At 42.8% G+C, this 19,156-nt stretch overlaps 1 protein-coding gene across 8 annotated transcripts in view; it reads left to right on the top strand.

Moving 5' to 3' along the window:
• The first annotated feature begins 8,745 nt into the window (after positions 1–8,745).
• ARID1B (AT-rich interaction domain 1B) overlaps positions 8,746–19,156 on the top strand; it is a 434,025-nt gene continuing 423,614 nt past the window's right edge. For all 8 annotated transcript variants that reach the window (XM_075862678.1, XM_075862676.1, XM_075862674.1 and 5 more), the window contains exon 1: positions 8,746–10,782. In XM_075862678.1, coding sequence (XP_075718793.1) covers positions 9,280–10,782 — 1,503 coding nt within the window. In that variant the 5' untranslated portion in view covers positions 8,746–9,279. The remainder of the gene's footprint in view (positions 10,783–19,156) is intronic.

Raw genomic sequence — 19,156 nt, 5'->3', positions numbered from 1 at the left:
AGGGCACGTTTAAAACTGTGGATATTGGGAATAAATCGGATTGTCTGGGGTAGCGCATTCCAGAGGACGGGTGCAGCACAAGATAAATCTTGGAGACGGGAGTGGGAGGTTCGGATTATGGAGGCTTTTAATCTAAGGTCTTTGGCAGAACGTAGAGCCCGAGTAGGGTGGTAGACAGAGATGAGGGAGGAGATGTAAGGAGGTGCAGCGCTGTGGAGAGCTTTGTGGGTGAGAGTAATATGTTTGAATTTTATTCGGAAGGGGATGGGCAACCAGTGCAGTGACTGCCACAGATTAGAGGCGTTGGTGTAGCGGTTGGTCATAAAGATGAGCCTGGCTGCTGCATTGAGGATAGATTTGAGAGGGGAGAGTTTGGTGAGGGGAAGACTGACTAGTAATGAGTTACAGTAGTCAAGACGAGAGTGAATCAGAGCAACAATGAGAGTTTTGGCGGCTTCCTCCGTAAGAAAAGAGCGGATTCTGGAGATGTTTTTGAGGTGAAAATGACAGGAGCGTGAAAGTGATTGTATGTGAGGAGTAAAGGAAAGATCTGAGTCAAAAATAACCCTGAGACAGCGCGCGTACTGCTTAGGAGTTATGATAGTGCCACACACAGAGATGGAGACATCAGGTTTAGGGAGGTTAGTAGATGGTGGGAACACAAGGAGCTCAGTTTTAGAAAGATTCAGTTTCAGATAGAGAGAGGACATGATGTTAGAGACAGCGGACAGACAATCACTGGTGTTCTGTATTAGAGCAGGGGTGATGTCACGGGAAGAGGTATATAATTGGGTGTCATCAGCGTAGAGATGGTACTGGAAGCAAAATCTGCTGATGGTTTCTCCAATAGGAGCTGTGTAGAGAGAAAAGAGAAGCGGACCTAGGACTGATCCCTGAGGAACCCCGATAGCAAGGGGAAGAGGAGAAGAAGTGGAACCAGCAAATGACACACTGAATGAGCGGTCAGAGAGATAGGAGGAAAACCAAGAGAGAGCAGCATCTTTGAGGCCAATAGAGTGGAGCATGTTAAGTAGGAGTTTGTGGTCTACAGTGTCAAAGCCTTCAGAGAGATCCAGAAGAATCAGGAGAGAGGATTTACCATCCGATTTAGCCGCCAAGAGATCATTTGAGACTTTAGTAAGGGCAGTTTCTGTGGAGTGTAGAATGCGGAAACCAGATTGTAAGGGGTCAAGAATGGAGTTAGCAGAGAGATAGCGGATAAGGCCAGAGTAGACCAAGCGTTCCAGGAGTTTGGAGATGAAGGGCAGATTAGAGACTTTTCGGTAGTTAGCAGCGCTGGATGGGTCAAGAGTTGTTTTTTTCAGTAATGGGTTTATAATGGCATGTTTAAAAGTGGAGGGAAAGATACCAGAGAAAAGAGAGAGGTTAAATATTTTAGTCAGGTGACTAGTGACAGCTGGGGAGAGGGACTGGAGGAGGTGTGAGGGGACAGGATCACTAGGGCAGGTAGTAGGACGAGAAGAAGAGAGGAGCCTAGAGACTTCTTCTTCAGTTATTGGGTCAAATGCTGAGAGTGAAGAAGAGGGAGTGCGGGAGGGAAGGGGATCGATGTTACCAGGGGACTGGGAGATAATATCATGCCGGATGTTGTCAATTTTAACTTTAAAATAATTGGCCAGGTCTTCAGCACAGAGATCTGTGATCGGCGTCTGCACTTTAGGACTAAGGAGAGAGTGAAAAGTATCAAAGAGGCGTTTTGGATTATTAGATAGTGTGGAGATGAGAGAAGTGAAATAGACTTGTTTGGCTCGGTGAAGGGCAGAGTTGTAAGTTTTGAGCATAAATTTGTAATGGAGGAAATCTGTATCCAAATGCGATTTTCTCCACAGTCGTTCGGCACATCTCAAGCACCGCTGAAGAAAGCGGGATTGAGGCGTGTGCCAGGGTTGTCGTCGTCTTTGTCGGGTGGTTCGGAGTGTAGGGGGGGGGGCTGCTTCATCCAATGCATTTTTGGGAATGTTATTGTAAAGTTTGGCAGCCAGATTGGGACAGGAGAGGGAAGTGATAGTGGACAATGAGGACTGTAGACTGTCTATGAGTAGAGATGAGCGAACTTATGATAAATTCGGTTCGGCTGGTTCGCCGAATTTCTTGAAAAAGTTTGATTCGGACCGAACCTGTAATTCAAGAAAGCCCATAAAAATCATGTATGGAGCTCCCGTAATGACGGGTGGCTACATGTGTGCACCCGGCATTACGGCAGCGTTGCTAGGCGACGTCAGTAAATAGTCACTGTCCAGGGTGCTGAAAGAGTTAACTGATCGGCAGTAACTCTTTCAGCACCCTGGACAGTGAATTCCGATCACAATATAGAGCAAACTGTTAAAAAAAAAAGAAAAATACGTTTGTACTTACCGAGAACTTCCTGCTTCTTCCTCCAGTCCTGTCTCCCGGCCGTTGCCTTGGTGACGCGTCCCTCTCGACATCCCTGGATGACGTTTCAGCCAATGTGACCGCTGCAGCCAATCACAGGCCAATCACATGCTGCAGCGGTCACATGGACTGTCGCGTCATCCAGGGATGTCGGGGTGGATGTCAAGAGAGGGACGCGTCACCGTTGCCTTGGTGACGTGTCCCTCTTTCGGCATCCAGTCCGACCTCCCTGGATGACGTGGCAGTCCATGTGACCGCTGCAGCCTGGGATTGGCCTGTGATTGGCTGCAGCCTGTGATTTGCTGCAGCGGTCACTTGGACTGAATCGTCATCCCGGGAGGTCGGACTGGAGGAAGAAGCATGGAGTTATCGGTAAGTAGGAATTTCTATTTTTTTTTTACACGTTGATGTATCTTGTGATCGGAAGTCACTGTCCACAGTGCTGAAACAGTTACTGCCGATTGCTTAACTGTTTCAGCACCCTGGACAGTGACTATCTCCTGATGTCGCGTACCGGAATATCAGTGACTCATAAGCCGGGTTCGGTCAAAACGTGTTCGGCTGAACCCGGTGAAGATCGGATTCGCTGCAAACCGAACTTTTCACGATGTTCGGACCGAAACCAGGTTCGGTTGTCCCGGTTCGCTCATCTCTATCTATGAGTTTCACAGTGTTAATGGCATGTAGATTTTTGTATGTCTGATACGTAGGGATGACCTGAGAATGCAGAGAATATTTGATAGTAAAGGAGAGAAGATTGTGGTCAGAGAGCGGGAGAGGAGAGTTAGTAAAGTCAGAAACTGAGCAGAGACGGAAGAAGACCAGGTCAAGCGAATGCCCGTCTTCATGCGTAGGAGAGTTAGTAAGTTGTGACAGACCCAGGGACGAGGTTAAAAATAGAAACTGGGAGGCAGATTGGGAGATTGGGTTATCAATGGGGATGTTGAAGTCACCAATGATGAGAGTGGGTGTTTCAGAGGATAGAAATTGTGGAAGCCAGGCAGCAAAATGATCCAGGAATTGGCGGGGTGAGCCCGGGGGGCGGTAGACAACTGCCACTCGGAGAGAAAAAGGGTGAAAGAGTCTGAGGGTGTGGACTTAAAAAGAGGGAAATGTGAGTGAGGGGACCGGGGGAATGACCTGAAAAGTGCAGTGTGGGGAAAGAAGTATACCTACTCCTCCACCCTGCCTGTTCTCAGGTCTGGGGGCATGAGAGAACTGGAGACCACCATAAGATAGAGCAGCAGGGGAAGCAGTGTCAGACAGGTGTAGCATTTTTCCGTAAGAGCCACAAGGTTGAGAGAGTTAGAAAGGAATAAGTCATGAATAAAGGTGAGCTTGTTGCACACGGACCAAGAATTCCCGAGAGCACAGTTAAAAGAGACAGGAGAAGACATACAAGGAATGGTAAGAAGATTTGCAGGGTTTCTATGTGTGGCAGGTAAGTGGTTGAGCTTGGCAGAAGAAAAGGGAGGACCAAGGTTGGGAGAGATGTCCCCTGCAGCTAGTAGCAGGAGAAAGGAGAGAGACAGCAAATGGTTCTGTGATTTATGAGAGCGTTTTTTATATTGTGCAGTGGGATGAGATGGGTTAAGTTGACTGAGGAAAGTGAATAGTGCATGGGAGCTGTACATGGGCGAGGCAAGGAGAGAGGGACTGATGTGGACTGTTTTTTGCCAAGGCCTAAATGGGCGATAGGATTGTAAACCAAGAGCAGCTATAATGATGAGCGCGGTAGCAAACATGTTTGTAAACAGATAGAGTTTGGAATCTAAAAATTAGAGCGTGTGATAGTTTGTTTGTTCTGCTAATGCAGCTTACCTGTCTAACTGCCATGTATAACTGCCATGTATAACTGCCATGTATGACTTCTGCCTTCGTGCCCCCCTGCACGAGTGCCTTCCCCATATGCTACATCTAAATTTATAGGGAGTAGATGCTCAGATCTAGGCCTAACTAAGCTCGTTCAGCTATTAATCAAATCAACTAGACACATGAGGTGAAAAATTATGCAGAGATAAACAAACAAACTAGTAGGTCTGGATGATCATAAAACTTAACGACGATCAAACTCTGTGACAAAACTTAGAGATAACATTAGACTATATAGGAAGACAGGAATGCAGAGTACCATAAAATAAAGGTTTCAGCTGTTTGAAATGCAGCTACAGCAGGGATGAGGTTCATGCAGGAATGAAATGGATTATATACCATAAAATAAAAGTTTCAGCTGTTTGAAATGCAGGTACAGCAGAGATGAAGTTCATGCAGGAATGAAATGGATTATATACCTGTATGAAGAGAAGAGAGATGGATGTTAGATCTGTGCCATGTATAACTGCCAGGACACTTTGACAGAATGACACTTACACAGGGATGACTTCTGCCTTCGTGCTACCCTGCACGAGTCATTGAGGCATAGAGCCCGTTCACATCAGTGTTGACCTTCCGTTCGGCTTTCCGTTCATCTCTTTCATCAGATGAAGAGATGAACGGAACGACAAACGTAAAGTATCATTTCCGTTTGCAATACCATTGATTTCAGTGATTTTTTTTTTGTTTCTGTTTGTTCCAGTTTGCCTCCGTTCCATTAGGTTTCCCTTTTAGTGTGCTACGCTATTATTTCTGTGACAAAAAAACGGAAACCTGGCAGAATGCAGGCAAGCTGAAACAAACTGATGCCAAAAAAATACCATTGAAATCAATGGTATTGCAAATTTAAACGATAATTTCCGTTTGTCTTTCTGATCATCTGTTCCTCTGACGGAAAAGATGAACAGAAAGCTGAACGGAAGGCCAACGCTGATGTGAACAGGCCCTAAGAGGTGGTGGATTGAATTTAGGCTGTGTTCAGATCAGCGTTGGTTTCCATTCATGGGTTCCGTTGCAGCCTTCCGTCGGAGGAACCCATGAACGGAAAGCCAAACTTAAACCATAACTTCCGTTTACATTACCATTGAGACCGGGACTGGTGGATTCAGGTAATAGCAAACTATACAGCTGCTCTGTATAGAGAATACAGAGCTGCTGTATCTAAAAAGTAAAACAAATTTGTAATAAAGACTAATTAAAAAGTTGCACTAATCACACCCGCTGACCTGTTTTAAAAATAAATAATATATGCCACTCAAAGGTGTACTTAGTCTTTAAAAAAATGTACTGCACTGTGTGAACAAGGCCTTATGACAAGCGGCAGATTTGTTGCAGAAACAATCCCATTCAGATGTATGGAAATGTTTAAGAGATCCATTCTGTTAAATAAGACAGTTGCAGAAATTTCTGAACAGAAGAAAAATATAAAGGAAGGCCCTAAAGAGGCTCTGTCACCAGATTATAAATGCCCTATCTCCTACATAATCTGATCGGCGATGTAATGTAGATAACAACAGTGGTTTTTATTTTGAAAAATGATAAATTTTGACCAAGTTATGAACAATTTTAGATTTATGATAATTAGTTTCTTAATAGACAACTGGGTGTGTTTTTACTTTTTACCACTGGGCGTTGTACAGAGGAGTGTATGAGGCTGACCAATCAGTGACCAATCAGTGACATACACTTCTCATTGTTCCAGCCCTGCTTCTTTCACTGCACAATCACACTGTAACAATCACACTGTTTGAAACTGCAGTGAAAGAAGCTGGATAATAACTTTTCAAGCAACTTATGCTGATCTAACAGAATACCCGATATATATCAACTTTGTAATTTACTAACTGTTAAAATGTTGTTATTTTATCCATGCAAATTCTGTGTGAATACCACACTAGGTGTCTCCTGTAATCTGCTGTCCACCCCCTGTTGTCAAGCAAAATCCTTCCCTGGTTACAGAGCAGAATTGATGGACTGCGGAAGATGTGGTGTCTCTCTTCACAGCCTGCCTATATAAATATAAATCTATTGAGAGGGGAGGGAGGAGGAGAAGAGAGAGAGACAGGGACACACTGCCAATACAAGTCTACGGAGGGGGTAGGAGGGAGAAGGAACAGAGTGACAAACACACAGATGTGCTTCAGCACCTCTCTGATAAGTTATATCTTACCCCATTGCTGGATTGTCATCTATACTGCTTATGACTGTTATATAATGTCCTCCATGCTGCTGCAGCTTATATATATATATATATATATATATATATATATATATATATATATATGTGATAGATAGAAATAGGAGAAACTAGGTATGATAGAGAGGTGTCAGAACGCAAAGTGCATTGCAGCTTGCTATGTTTGGGGCTGCATAGCCACAGACCGGTCAGAGTGGACATACTGACCTCTGTTCACTGATCATCAGAACTGAACCATGGAGCAATGGTAAGGAGGTGGCCTCGTCTGATGAATCATGTTTTCTTTTACATCATGTGGAAGGCCCAGGTACATGTGGAACCCACCCAATATTTGGCAGGTGGTTTTAAAGTGTAACTATATGTTCAACAAACTTCTAATATGTCATAGTGACATGTCAGAAGTTTCGATTGTTGGGGGTCCGAGCACTGAGACTCCCACCAATCACTAAAACGAAGTGGCAGAAGTGCTCGTGTGAGCGCTCAGCCGCTTCGTTTCTGTTCGGCCTTTTCCGGAAATCAATGTATCGGAGTACCGGCTCAATAGAAAGTCTATGAGCCCGTACTCCAATGCATTGGCTTTCCGGAAAGAGCCGAAAAGAACGAAGCGGCTGAGCGCTCACACGAGCACATCTGCTGCTACGTTCTAGCGATTGGTGGGGGTCTCAGTGCTTGGACCCCCACCAACCAAAACTTATGACATGTCAGAAGCTTGTCGAACGTTTAGTTACCCTTTAATTTTATGACTAATCAGTGTATATATTGGGTCTGTATTGCCACTTATCAGATTATCAGTATTTTGAAATTGTAATGTTTTCTATTTTCCCGCTTCTCAATAGTCATAATTACATATATATATATATATATATATATATACACACATATATATATACACATATATATATATATACACATATATATAAAGAAGGTGGAAGAGGAAAAGGCTTGAAAAAGGACCTGTGTGAGGACTGAAACGCAGCTTATCCTTTGAAACATGGAACAATAAACTACATTTTTGTTTGACATCAACCTATTGGAGTGCTGCGATCATTTCTTTACACACACGCATGCATATATATATATTTGACACATGACACTAACCTTTTTATTTGTCTGTTTAGGTTGCCACTTATCAGTAAGTTGCCTCTTAGCAGCATTTACTTACTCTCTATATTGACATTATAGGCCACCTCACCAAGCAGAACAGGAATCGAATGACCCCAGTTCTGGAGATAGGTGCGGGTCCCGGCTCTGTCATCTATCATACATTTATAGCATATCCTGTAAATCACAAAAATAAGGTGTCACAAACAGTGGCAATGGCTCGATAATACAGAGGCACAGGGACTCCATGCTCATGAGCATATATTGGGCTCAATAAAAGGAACTGTATATGTAATAGAAAGGGCAGGATTGGATCCAATCCTGGAAGATCAGGACAGACTTTACTGAAGCAAGTTTTGAGAAAGGCTTTCTTGATCTCACAGGAAGGGATCAGATTCCGTCCTTGGCACCACATATATGGCCTCTATAAAGAAGGAGCCATAATATGCTCCAGAGCAAGAAGACTCAATCTAGCCATAGATGCCGCAGGTTGTCATTTTGATAAAGCTGCGTTCACACGTCAAAATGTACTTTTGTTGCCGCGATTTTACGAAAATGAGTTTATGATAATCATTGAATCTTTGGAAAAACAAACAAACTGATATAATGAATTAAAAGCCTTTTAACCATGGCTGGCATTATTTTCTGACTATGTATTAATTGTATTATGTAATCCTGACATGTATTTGACAATCCAACGACAAATGAATGATAATTCACTGTGAGGCTCATTAATATTCTGCCCATGAATTTTCAGTGCACGGCCAAGCTCGTGCAAAACCGTTGGCATTGTTACCATTAATCGCCTTGTTTATGTGACACTCAGATTAAAACGAAAAAATATTGGATTATTTATGGCTTTTAAGAGAAATCATTACTGGCTAGTTTAATGTGCAAAACACACTCTCCAATTAAATGTGTAAAGCCCAGAGAAACATCCGATAAGAGGTCTGTCTCTATGTTTTTACACATTGCAAAGTAGTCCTAGTTCTGCAAAAAGGGACTGCATTAAGAGTGTTTGTGCTGCTAACTGTATGCCTGATGCAGTGTAAAAACTCCTGTCAGTGTGGAGCTCCGGCACACAGGGGGTTAAGTGGTGGCCCAGCTTTCCCTCCCACAAGCCTTCTCCTCTTGCAGACTGCAACCACTCCTCCTCCTGTTGTTTCACTGGGAAGGGAGGGGGTGGAGGAGAGAGTGAGCAGGCAGGGGAGCTGAGGTTCACCCCAATCACATGTCCCCAGCAGCTGCCCCATTGCATGTGTGGAGTTGGGACAAGGGGAGGCTGGCAGTGTGTGACAGGTACCAGGGCACCGTTTGTTATTGGCCACTTCTTGTCCTGGAGGGACTGATAGTCCCAGCTCCAGCAGCTGGAGAGAAGCAGGATCCAGTCCGGGTTTTCCATGTGTCCTGTAATCAGAAAGAAGTGGATAATGGTTGCTAGAGCTGCTCACAAGCCATGCTGGGCCACATAGCTGCAGACAGCCGTGTATGTAGCTACATCCGGGTTCTGGGCTGGGAAAGTTTCATCATGAAGTCCTGAGGATCAGCGCCGAGTATATGAACCAGGCAGCGGTAGGAGCTCGTACTTCAGCGGGACTCAGCGCTGATTGTTTGGGACATTTTCATTGGAATCTGCTTCTGTTTGTATCTTGTGCTGTGATTTTCTTCTTGCTGCATATTGTGGAGAGCTTCCCAGCATTGACTGAGATGTTGCAATGATCATGGCAGCGCAAGTGGTTTCAGCTGCTGCTCCGACCAACAATAAGGTGAAAAACCAGACTCTTCCTGGGCTCAGTCAGGACCTAAACCCTGGAGGCACAGGGACAGGCTTGGGAGCTATACCTGGACTAGGAGATGGGGCTCCCAACAAGAATAACGTGGATCATCTTCACCACCACAACCTCCTGCATCACCACCACCTTCTCCACCACCACCATCACCACCATGAAGTGAACATGGCCAATGCCACCTCATTATCTTCATCTAGTAATAATAGCAACAATAATAACAGCAGCTCCGATGCAGGGCTGAAGGATGGAAGAAGCCTAGCAGCCTCCCCCCAATATCCGCCTATGGAGATGGCTGCTGGCATCCCCAATCACAAGTTGAAGACCACTAGTGGTGGGGATTATCATGCACCCATTGCTCACCCACTTCATCACCATGCCCATCACCATGCACCCCAGCATCTGCAGCAGCACCCTCCCCACCACCCTAGCCATCCGCCCCAGCCAGCACCGCCGAATAAAGGCAGCAGCAGCAGTGAGACATCAGACATGGAGAATCAGCAGCCTGCTGGGGGAGAAGAGGGCTGCAATAACGCTGCTACAGCAGGCAAGGACCAGGGCGACCCCCAGCCCAGAAGGACGGGCAAGGCAGGAGAGGAGGATGAGCTGCAGGGCAAGATGATGGCTGGGGAGTCCATGGGCAGCCGGTATGAGCATGCCATGCTGCCAGGGGGACAACAACAAGGAAGCAGCAATAATAATAATATTGGTGGCAGCGCTGGCTCATCTTCTTCTTCATCCTCCTCTTCTTCTTCCTCGGCTGAGTTTAATAATTATTATGGCAGTGCATCATCAAACCGAGCAGGGCCTTGCTTTGATCAACATGGCAGACAACAAAGCCCGGGTATAGGCATAATGCACTCGGGATCTGCGGACCCCAGCAGCAACATGGACCCCATACAGAACTCACATGAAGGCTATGGAAGCAGCCAATATGACCACTACCAGGGATACAGCAGGGCCGCTGCTGCAGGAGGAGGGGTGGGGGGCTATAGCAGCTCAGCCTCTGCATATGGGATACTGAGCTCCCCAAGGCAAAGTGGCTCCACCACCCCAAATAACAGCAGCATGATGATAGGGGAGAGGGGTGCCAACCATGGTAAACCACCCAGTGCTTCCAATGCAGGGGGCTTTCAGCGCTATCAGGGACAAAACCAGCACCCTTCAGGGGCCACCCCTACTCTTAACCAGCTCTTGACATCCCCAAGCCCTATGATGAGGAGTTATGGAGGAAGCTATACTGACTACAGTGCCCCCCAACAACAGGCTTCAATCACCCAGGGGAGCCAGCAGCAGCAGCCAGGGAGCATGGGGATGGGCAAAGACATGGGGTCCCAGTATGGAGCTGCAAACACAGCCTGGGGAGCACAACAAAGAAATCACCCAGCTATGAGCCCTGGCAGCACTGGACAAACCATCAGCAGATCCCAGGTAACATAAAATCCTAGTTTTGATGGCAGATCACTGAGTAGTTTAGAAGAGAAGTGCTGAGCTGTGGAACTGCAGGTCCCATGTACTTTATTTCCTTATAAAGGGCTGCAGCCATTTCTCTGCTGCTGGGGGAGGTTGTGCAGCCTTGTCCTTGTTCTAGGACAACACATTCTCTAGATTAACCCATTCCAATAAGTAAAAGGGCCCATGCCCTGTACACCCCCCCCCCCGGCACCCTATATCTGGGGTGCATACAGTTGATTGTATACCTTGTGTATTGTTCTTGTATAGACCGTATACAATGGTGGGTACATGTTACATAAACATATTACACTAGTCTGGCTTATTTATTTGTTGATGCGGCCTCTACTGTGTGATTTAAATATTGACTCATTTAGCTAATGCTTTTCAACTTGTTGTTATTTCTATTCTTTTATTGAGATGGAGTCCTGGTTCTGTATATGTTGTTGCAAGCACAGAGATGGCTGCGCCTCACTCAGCATAGGCTGGGGCCTGTGTCTCTGCCTGTATATGTGACATTTGTATAATGGGGTATATAGGTTGGTTAAGCTTTGTGCAATCCTATTCTTGCCCTTTGTTGGGCATTTCATCGGTTGGTGGGTGCTGGATCGCGGCTATGCTGCTGGCTGGCAGCTTGAGTCTAAAGAGTGACTTGATCTCCTTTGCAAGGTTTGGAATTTGAATTGTGGAGGTAAACTGGCTGTAATAGTCTCCAGACAGCTGCCTCTGAGTTGACATCTAATCTGCCATCTGATTGGCTCCGCTCTCACCATTGGGCATTTAGCTGCGCTGATGTAAATAGAATTGCTGAACAGTACAGTCACAGATATTCCCTGGCACAAATAATAATAGCAGGGCGGCAATGTCTGCTCACACGGTCATAGCGTTACCATACAGATGGTACATGTAAAGTTCCAATAATCTATATGTAGCAGAGTGTCTATATACAGGGAAGAATCTTATCCTGAACCCTATACTACTTTTGCTTTCAAATGTATCAGTTAATAGATATATATATATATCTCTATCCTGATTTATATATCTTCATAATCCAATATTAATCTAGGGTGGGGTTGGGGAGGGCAGTATTCTCATGATGATCTGCGTTCTATCAGAATAATTTGTAATATTTCCCACCGCGATGGGGTTAGTATTTTTATGTCTACTTACAATTAATGTGTGCGAGTATTAAGGAGCAGCGGAATTAACCCATTCAGCTTTTAATAGAATAAACATTTCCAACTGTTTTATTTAGCGACTTTTATTCATTTGTTGATTGCCTTGTTGGCCTTTGGCTTGGTGTTTTTTTTTTTTTTTGGGGGGGGGGGGGGGGGTTGTTTTAGTTAGCTACACAAATGTGCACATTGTGGACATATATTCTCCTTTACATTGTACAGCATGCTGAAAATCCGATGGTATGCGACCGCTTTGTAGAAGGAAGGGTATAAAAATGTATGCTTGGTGATGCAGAATAGATTGTGCAGCCTGGCATTGATCATTGCCAGTGTATAGTGTTAAGGCCAGCAGCGTATTGTCATAGAACATTGATGTGTATTGTAAGCAAAAACTATATATATATATATATATATTGTGTGTGTGTTTTTACCATTATTGGTCACATACTATAAAATGTCCTACAGGAAACCAGTATTTGTCTGGTGTTTTTTTTTTTTGTTTTTTTTTTTGCTCTACTATGCAGTAAATCTGTTTGAATATATTTATTTTTGTGTATCAAAAAAATAAATTATATATATATATATATATATATATATATATATATATATATATATATATATTTGATACAGACTATGTTGGATTACAAACACCCCAATTCCCCGGTATCCTTTCACATTAATCTCCAATACAATTGTGGTTGTGCTGTCTAATGCTAGTGTTTTATCATGCAGTGTTCATTGCCAAGGATCAAGATTAATTGCTGTCATTCATATTAAGCAAGGCTGTACCTGTACAGTAGAGATGTGAGTTTCACCTCCGCCTCCATTCTTGTTAAGGTTTGATACAGGACAATTCATGGTGTGTTTTTTTTTTCTGGTTATATCGCATATCCTACACCGTAAAGGCCTAGCGGTGTTGCAGTTATAATCACACCAGGTAAATTCCGCGGTTTTGTCTAGTTGAACAGTACGAGGGTGAGGTGTCCCTTAAGGCCGTGTTCACATAGTGCAGTTTGTGTGTTTTTTTTTTTTTTTTTTCTCTTTTTTTTTTTATTTGAGGCAAAAGTATAAAACAAAGATTTATCATCTTCCCGTAGTTTATGCAATTTTTTATTTTTTTTTTTAAGATCCATCCAATCCTGTTTTTGGGTGAAAAAAAAAAACCCAGCAGACATCAAAGTGCTTTTTACTTTTATTTCTCAGTTTCTTAGAATCAAGTGTCACCACATGGTTATTGGTGTTATTTTCAGAGCCTGTTTTCTGGACGGAGTATGTTGATGCTTAAAATATGTAAAGCAGGAGATGCAGGTTTTTGAGGTTTTTTTTTTTGTTTTGTTTTTTTTTCCCCCCCTTATTTAAAAGCTTTGTTGCAGACATTTCTGCAACAGTCCTTTTTACTGGAATGGATGTTTAAAATCTTTTCCATACTTCTGGGATTGTTTCTGCTGTTGAACAAATTTTCTGCAACAAATCTGCCACTTGTCATGAGGCCTTGTTCACACAGTGCAGATTTGCTGTCTATTTTACATAAGTTTTTTTAATTTTATTTTTTAAAGCCAAAACCACATTTGGATCTAGAAGGCCTTGCTTTTATATAGATTTCTAATGTTTAGGTTCTGTTCCTGGTTTTGTCTTAAAAAAAGACATGCAAAATCTGCAGTAAATCTGCACTGTGGGAATGAGGCCCTTGGGTATGTTCACACATCACAATTTGATGCAGATTTTTGAGCCAAAGTCAGAAGTGGATATTTCCCCTCTTCCAGGGGGAAGAGGAAGTATAAGTTCTTCTTCTTTTTATATTTGCCATTCTTTTTAAACCACTGCCGACTTTGTCTCAAAAATCTTATTTTGTTTTCCACAGCATGAAAAAGAAACTGCGCAGATTTGAATGGCCGGAGCATGTGCATGGGGTTACTAAATCCCCATTCTCTTGCAATGGAGGCGGATTGTGAGCAGATATAATACAGCTTTCGGCACGGAATCTGCACTAAAATCCTCAATGTGTGAACATAGCCTAAGGGTATGTTCACTCGGCTTATTTTCAGGCGTATTTCGAAGCATAAAAAACTAGTATTACACTTTTAAAATACACCTGCAAACAGTTTCCCATTGATTTCAATGGGATAATACACTGTGTAGTTCATATGAATTTTTATACTGAGTTCACATGAAGCGGATACGCTGTGTAAAAGCACGCAGCGTATCCGCCCTCTGCGCTGCATGGAATTCCGGGCGGAAAACCGCACCAAATTGGTGCAGTTTTTCGGCTAGAATGTCAGCTGCAAAAAACTGCTAGCAGGCCGGCCACCTAAGATGACGTTTTGTCCCAGGAGACCGCTGCAGCATTTGATTGGCTGCAGCGGCGATCACATGGGATGAAAGGTCATCCCAGGAAGCCGTGCTAGAGGGAGAAACAAAGACTTCTGTGTAAGTATAAGATTTATTTTTTATCGGTGGAATCGCTGCGAACCCACCACAAAAAAAGCAACAACTGCTATTGCGAGTTTACCTCCCCATTGAGCTTAATGGGGAAAACCCGCAACAAATAAGCAGTGTTTACGCAACACAATTGACATGCTGGGGAATAAAACTCTGCACCCCAGGTCAGTTTCTGAGGGTTTTTTCTGCTCCGTATTTAGGCAGAGTGTGGATGAGATTTGTTCTATCTTATCCACTCTGCTGCTACTGTATTAGCTGTGGATTTTCCGCAAATAATTCTGTTGCAGAAAAATCGCAGTATTTACGCAACGTGTGAACTGACCCTTAAGCTGCTGAATTAAAAAAAAAAAAAGCCTAATAAAAAATAAGTGGCATGTCAGTTCTTGAGGCTGATTTTCAATTGACGCTACAAAAAATATGCTTCAAAATATTCTTGCAAACACCAAAAACACTTTGAAAATCAGCTCCAAGAACGCCTGGGTTCATAGTCTGTTTTCTCTTGAAATCAGCCGCGTATTTCTCAATAAGTGTGAACATACACTTCTACTTCTCTACGGGATCCACTCCTGGTTTTGGCTAAAATTGCACCAAGTTACACTATGTAAACAAGTTGTGTATTTAATGTAACTCGGAATATGTACCATTTATTTCAGCCATTGCCTTATTTCCGTACATTTATTCGCCATACATTGACAGTGACACTGGAGAATGTATTTGTTTGTCTGGTGCTAGGACTCCCTACAATGAAGATGCCTGTGGTTGTTAGGCCTTTTCATGTTGCCTTTATATGTACATACATTATGCTACTCTGTAGCAAGCTCAATATATCTATACCGTTTCTGACCTGTATTTCTCAGCTTCAACGACTTTATGCTTTTGTTTTTTTATGTTTTTAATGTTGCTTTTTGTTTTCTAGTGTTTGTTTCTTTTATTCGGTTTCTTCGTTCAGCCTTGTCTGTTTCTCTGGCCGAGTGTGTGTGGGTGTTTTTTCCCTTTCTGTGCCTGCATTGTGTGTACACGATTCACGTCTATGTGCTATGTTTTCACGTTTTTTAAACTTGTGTTGGTCTCTCATACTGTTTCTGACTCTTTACGTGTATGTTTACTCCCCTCCTCCTACCCGCTTTCTATATATATTTCCTTCTCTGTGTACATGAATCTGACTTCCTTTGTGTCTGTCATCTGCTGTTGTGACTTTTCTCCTTCTGGTGTGCTTTTGTACTGTGGAATTTTGGTGCTTTTATAACGCTTGCCAGAAGTCCAGGTTCACACGTAGCGTAAATACTGCGGATTTTCCGCAATAGAGTTTGTTGCGCAAAATCCGCAACATAATATAGTAGCAGCCGAGAGGATGAGATTTGAGCAAAATGATAGATAAGCAGAAAAAATGCTTAAATTGACCTGCGGTGCGTTTTTTAATCGGCAGCATATTAAATGTATTTGTGTAATTGATGATTTGTTGCGGGTTTTCCCCATTTAATTCAATGGGGAGGTAAAACCTTGCAACAGGTAGGGGTTGTTGCCATCTTTGCGGCAGAAAAGCTGCGATTCCGACCTCAAAAATCGCAACTCAGAAAAAAAAAAAAAAGATTCTACTTACCCAGATTTCTTTGCTCATGCGTCCAGCGCGGCCTCCAGGGATGGCGTTTCGTCCCAGGAGGAAGGGCTGCAGGACGTCAGATGGACACGTCGTCGTGGCTATGGGTAAGTATGTAACTTTTTTTTTACACGTGCAGTTTTTAGGCCAGAATTCCCTGTGGTCGCCAGGGTGGACACGCTGTGTACTTTCACACATATCCACCCTGTATGAACATACCCTAAGGCTGTGTTCACACGGGCCGATACGCTGTCTAATATCCGCCCTGTGCGACAGGAAATTTCCGGGCGAAAAACCGCACCAAACTGTGGTTCAGTTTTTCGCCCGGAATGTTTGCTGCGGAAAACTGCAGCACCTGCTAGCAGGCCCGGCTTCCTGAGATGACGTTTCATCCCAGGAGACCGCTGCAGCCTGTGATTGGCTGCAGCGGTCACATGGAATGAAACCTCATCTCAGGAGGCCGCGCTGGAGGAAGGAACACAGACTTCTGGGTAAGTATCAGGATCGCTGCAGACCTGCCACAAAAAACACAATAACTGCTATTTGTTGCGGGATTTATCTCCCCATTGAATTCAATGGGGATTTCCCACAACAAATAAGCAGTGTTTACGCAAATACAATTGACATGCTGCAGAATAAATTTCCCCACCATAGGTCAATTTCTGAACGGTTTTCCCGCTCCGTATTCATGCAGCGTGTGGATGAGATTTGTTCAATCTCATCCACTTTGCTACCACTGTATTCTGCTGCGTTTTTTCCGTCCGCAATTCCGGACAGCGAAAACGGAGCAATTCCGCAACGTGTGGACAAGCCCTAATAGTGAAGCAACAAGAGAAAAGTGACCAATGTAAAAATGTTACTGTTTGTGTATCTGTAAATGTGTGTATGTACAAATTTTTGTATGATTTGAGCAAATTTACTTAATAAAGCATCTTGTTTGTCCCCCAGCACTTTTTGGTGCCTATTTGTCAGACCATTATATGAGCTCATGCACACAGCTTTGCCATGTCAAGCGAACCGAGTCACTGCAGGTTCATGTTATTGATCCACAGGCACTTTGCTTCATGGAGCCACCATACAATTGCGCACACTGTATACTTGACTCCATTATATGTCATGCAATAGCGCATGCCACAATCTATTTTCTCGCAAAACCGTAAGTGCAAAGATGTACAGTATGGGCTCATATCAGACTTTGGCGCTGTTCTACAAGTCCTTACAACGCGGATCCATAAATATGGTCATGTGCATTGGGCTTTTTATATATGTGGTTAGCAATAACGCTCAGGTCATTACAAGGTAACATCAAAATAATTTACATTTATAATCGTATTTAATCTTGGATTGTAACAATTCGCTAATTTTCTGTGATCTAAAGGCAGTTTCGAAGAACAATGCTACTAGAGTCGGCCATACTCATTCCAATGCTGATGGAAAAGGGAATGACTGAATTACGTGGGTGAATTGCTTTCTACCACTATGGTGATTAAACATCCCCCTCCAAAATGCCTTGAAGCTCTGGTTACGCTATTTGGACATTTTGGCCATATTATTGACTTCCTTTCTTTTTTTTTTATGCAAAATATTTTTATATTTGCACAGAATAAGTTAAAGTTTGTTTAAAAATCAAAGTGTACCCATTAAACACTACGTGTATTCATCTTTTTGTTAGAACCGTTTAACGGAACCCTCGGAAAACCGTAAAAATCCCTTTTACATATGGTTTTTGTCTTCCATTTTAAACTGCATTAAAAAACATCAGTGTTTTTTAAATGTAACCTACAGGTTTATAGCGTTTTTGGTGGCGTTTTTTTAGTTAGTCCCGTTAAGAACATGCGTTTTTTCCCAGTGTGATTTTGATGTTCCATAGATGGAGAGAAACGTGAGAAAAAACCCCAGCTGTACATAGAGCATGCTACGTTTTTGATAAAACGCCACTCGCCACAAAAACCAAACGGCTGTGTATGTACAGATTCCCATATTGTACCGTAGGGTTTAACATCCAGCTGTAGCGTTATTGCTGAGAAATGGATCTAAAAGCCTGGTATGGCTTAGATACACGCGTGCGGATGTGTGTATGTGTGTGTGTGTGTGTGTGTGTATGTATATATATATATTAATCTGGGTTATTATGGATTAAAACCATATTGCATGTTATTTCCACACCCAGATGCTCTTTCTCTTTTCAACAAATTGCTATTTATTCTGTGCATCATATATAGACTATGATCTAGGAATAGACTTGCAGAATTGCTTATCCGAGACCCAGTGCAGTTGTAGGTAGTTTCCTTATTTTTTTTTCCCCATTTACTCTTAAAAGCGCTCCTGACATTTGTCTGTAAATAAATAATCTGTGTATATTACGCAGAAATATGTGCGTGGAAGTTTCCTATTGTCAAGCCGCGAAGCCAGAAATAGTGAGCTTTCCCTTTCTGACTCCATCAGTTTTGATATTTCTTTCTTTTTAGTGGAGCAGTTCCAGTCTTAACCTCTTCCACTGGATTGCTGTGACCTTCACATATGCAGATTAGCCATGTGTCTGAATTGAAACTAGCTGCCTCTGGAAGAGAGGGTTTTTTTTTTTTTTTATTCCACTGCGAATCTGACAGCTATTCATCCCTGACCTGGGCAGAGGTAATAAAAGGAAATTGGATTCAAATGGAATGCATACAGATAATACTGGCGAAGGCGAGCTTCAGGAGTCGCAGCACCCCATCCGGCTATACATAGAAAAGAAAGATCTCAATGTAAGCCATTAACCAGCGGCTTCATTTTAAGATTAACCTGTTCATTGCTGGTGAAAAGAACCTATGCAGTATTTTATTTCAGAAAGAGTATTCGATTTTTTTAAATTTATTTATTTTTAATATTTTTAATGGAAAGGTTTGTGTTTTACTGAATGTTTGCGATTTTTATTTTTTTTTTTTAATTTACTTTGTTCATGAATTCTAAAACTATAAGGTAACCTGCCACTATTCTTTTTAATTATGTACAAGGCAATGTTTTACTTGGATTGAACAGTCTTATACCCTTCTTATCCAGTTAAACCACATTCGGTATTTGCATTAGCTGGCATTAAAAATAAAAAAAATAAAAAATTATACCTCGTGGCATACGTTTTTTTTTTTGTTTTTTTAAATTT

This window comes from Rhinoderma darwinii, chromosome 4 (assembly GCF_050947455.1).
Source record: "Rhinoderma darwinii isolate aRhiDar2 chromosome 4, aRhiDar2.hap1, whole genome shotgun sequence".
Lineage (NCBI taxonomy): Eukaryota > Metazoa > Chordata > Amphibia > Anura > Rhinodermatidae > Rhinoderma > Rhinoderma darwinii.
Note: the sequence above shows the minus strand (reverse complement) of the source record. Positions and strands in the feature narration are given on the sequence as shown.